General features: G+C 39.1%; 1 protein-coding gene across 1 annotated transcript; it reads right to left on the reverse strand.

The window, feature by feature from the left end:
- Positions 1-320: 320 nt before the first annotated feature.
- On the reverse strand, positions 321-1429 carry LOC117975609 (GTP-binding nuclear protein Ran-like). Its single transcript, XM_034936773.3, has one exon. It carries the CDS (start codon positions 1347-1349, stop codon positions 699-701), a length of 651 nt encoding a protein of 216 aa, XP_034792664.1. The 5' UTR covers positions 1350-1429; the 3' UTR covers positions 321-698.
- Between the last annotated feature and the right edge of the window lie 1739 nt (positions 1430-3168).

Genomic DNA, 3168 nt, shown 5'->3' on the forward strand with positions numbered 1-3168 from the left:
AGAACTATATGATAAGGAGGCAAGAAGCCAGAAATAATTTTCCATGATAAAGAGAGTAATTTAAAACTTTCTTTAATTTTTAGTAGGACTGAACCCTCAAACAAATGATGTTTCACTTCCTGGAGAATTGGCAGAGGCTGTAAATCAGATTCTAATGTGTTTGTTCCTGCAATGCCATCCATTGATTATGGGCATTTGATGCTAAACATTTTGATGAGTTTTTTTTTTTAATTCAGCAAATCATCTAGATATTTGGAAACTCTGGGATGACAGACACAAATTTTTTACTTTGCATTCATATAGATATAATTTTGTTGATATTTATTTATTTATTTATTTATTTATTTTTTTTATTTGAAATACAACTTTATTCTGATTCTAAACGAAAAGGAATGGGAATGACAGTAACAAACAAGATTTCACCACTGAATATTGTGATGTGACTGCAGCAGTCTTATATATGAAACTCAAGGAATCAACTGCGTTCCAAAACAGCTAAATATGCAGGTCCAAACAATGAAGGTATTTTTTAAACTGCCACATTCACTCCGAAGCCCACTCATCTTCAGCATCCCACAGATGAAGCACATGTTCCGCTTAGCTAGATAATAATGAGGTGGCACACACGCTGCACCGCTGACATCACAGGACAGCTGCCTATAAAACTAGACTTCTGACGCGGGGCTCCAGCTTCATTCTCACAGGTCATCATCCTCATCCGGGAGAGCAGTTGCCTGAGCAACCTCTAAGTCGTGCTCATACTGTGCTGCCAAAGCTGGGTCCATGACAACTTCTGGTGGGGCGAGAGCAGGCATGGCAACAAATTCCAAGTTAGGGTCTCCAATGAGCTTCCTAGCAAGCCAGAGGAAGGGCTTTTCAAAGTTGTAGTTACTTTTGGCAGAAATGTCGTAGTACTGAAGATTCTTCTTTCGGTGGAAGACAATGGATTTCGCCTTCACTTTCCTGTCCTTAATATCCACTTTGTTGCCACACAACACAATGGGGATGTTTTCACACACTCGTACCAGATCTCTATGCCAGTTAGGCACATTCTTGTAAGTAACTCTCGATGTTACATCAAACATTATGATGGCACACTGGGCTTGGATATAATAGCCATCTCTCAGTCCACCGAATTTCTCCTGGCCGGCTGTGTCCCATACATTGAACTTAATAGGTCCTCTGTTGGTGTGGAACACTAGGGGATGAACCTCAACACCCAAGGTGGCTACATACTTCTTCTCAAATTCACCAGTCAAATGACGTTTCACGAAGGTCGTTTTTCCAGTACCACCATCACCAACCAATACAAGTTTGAACTGGACCTGGGGCTCTCCCTGCGCAGCCATCGCGGCGTTCCTTCCAGAAGCGTCTCCGCGCCCGTCCGACTGAGGCTGGAAAGATGGCGGAAGCGCCGTTGATATTTATTTTGAAGGAATATGTGGATCCATATTTTGTGTGTCCTCAAGTTTATACAATTTGGGAGGGGTGGCACTTCTTTAAGAAATAGAATACAGTCCCCAGAGTGTGATATCCCCCTTCCTGTGTCCATGTGATCTCATAGTTCAATTCCCACCTATGAGTGAGAATATGCAGTGTTTGGTTTTTTGTTCTTGCGATAGTTTACTGAGAATGATGGTTTCCAATTTCATCCATGTCCCCACAAAGGACATGAACTCATCATTTTTTATGGCTGCATAGTATTCCATGGTGTATATGTGCCACATTTTCTTAATCCAGTCTATCATTGTTGGACATTTGGGTTGGTTCCAAGTCTTTGCTATTGTGAATAATGCCGCAATAAACATACGTGTGCATGTGTCTTTATAGAAGCATGATTTATAGTCATTTGGGTATATACCCAGTAATGGGATGGCTGGGTCAAATGCACATGTACCCTAAAACTTAAAGTATAATTTAAAAAAATAAAATAAAATAAAATAAAAAAAGAAAAAAAAAAAAAGAAATAGAATACAAAATTACGCACAAATATTTGGCAAGAAAGTGAGTATTTACTTAGAAATATAGTGAAAAGCACAACAAATTATAAATCTCAAAAAGCTAAAAAATACCACAAAGATCATAATATCCAGAAATTTAACAAAATGCTTTTAAATGATGAACTTTCTGATATGTCTCTATAAAAATTTTTTCCTTACGCTTTTTATCCTCAAACTCACTGATTGTCTCTTCATATGACAATAATTTCAGAATATAATTTTTTATCCAGGGAATAGACAAATAATTCAGGCTTCTCCCTAGCATCGTTGATGTAAACTTGGTTCTCCTTTTGAAAGTTTAGAAAAGTTTCAGCTTCACAACTCCTTCTTGATAAGGTTGATGTACAATTTTAATATTGTTGCTAAATTTGAGAAATTATCTCTATAAAGTTTCTTTCATATATGAACTGATAGCAGATCAAAAAATTTGTAATTGAGGCCTTTGTATTAAGATGTTCGGTGGTTCCATACAGTGTGGTGTCAGAAGATTGCTGGAAGCCATTCCTACACTGGAACAGCCAGCATTTAAAACTATGTAAGACGTTGGGAGGCCGAGGGGGGCAGATCACCTGAGGTCAGGAATTCGAGACCAGCCTGGCCAACATGGCAAAACCCCGTCTCTACTAAAAGTACAAAAATTATCTGGGTGTGGTGGTGGGAGCCTCTAATCCCAGCTACTCAGGAGGCTGAGGCAGGAGAATTGCTTGAACCCAGGAGGCAGAGGTTGCAGTGAGCCAAGATCAGGCCACTGCACTCCAGCCTGTGTGACAAGAGCAAGACTCTGTCTCAAAAAGACAAAAAATAAAACAAAAAAAACTATGTAAGAAAAGTACCACTGACTTTCTTCACAGAATTGGAAAACACTACTTTAAACTCCATATGGAACCAAAAAAAGAGCCTACATAGCCAAGACAATCCTGGGCAAGAATAAAAAAGCTGGTGGCATCACGCTAACTGACTTCAAACTATACTACAAGGCCATAGTAACCAAAACAGCATGGTACTGATACCAAAACAGATACATAGACTGATGGAACAGAACAGAGCCCTCAGAAATAACACCACACATCTACAACCATCTGATCTTTGACAAACCTGACACAAACAAGCAATGGGGAAAAGATTCTCTATTTAATAAATGGTGTTGGGAAAACTGGCTAGCCATATG

The sequence above is a fragment of the Pan paniscus genome, chromosome 14, assembly GCF_029289425.2.
Source record: "Pan paniscus chromosome 14, NHGRI_mPanPan1-v2.0_pri, whole genome shotgun sequence".
Taxonomy (NCBI): domain Eukaryota; kingdom Metazoa; phylum Chordata; class Mammalia; order Primates; family Hominidae; genus Pan; species Pan paniscus.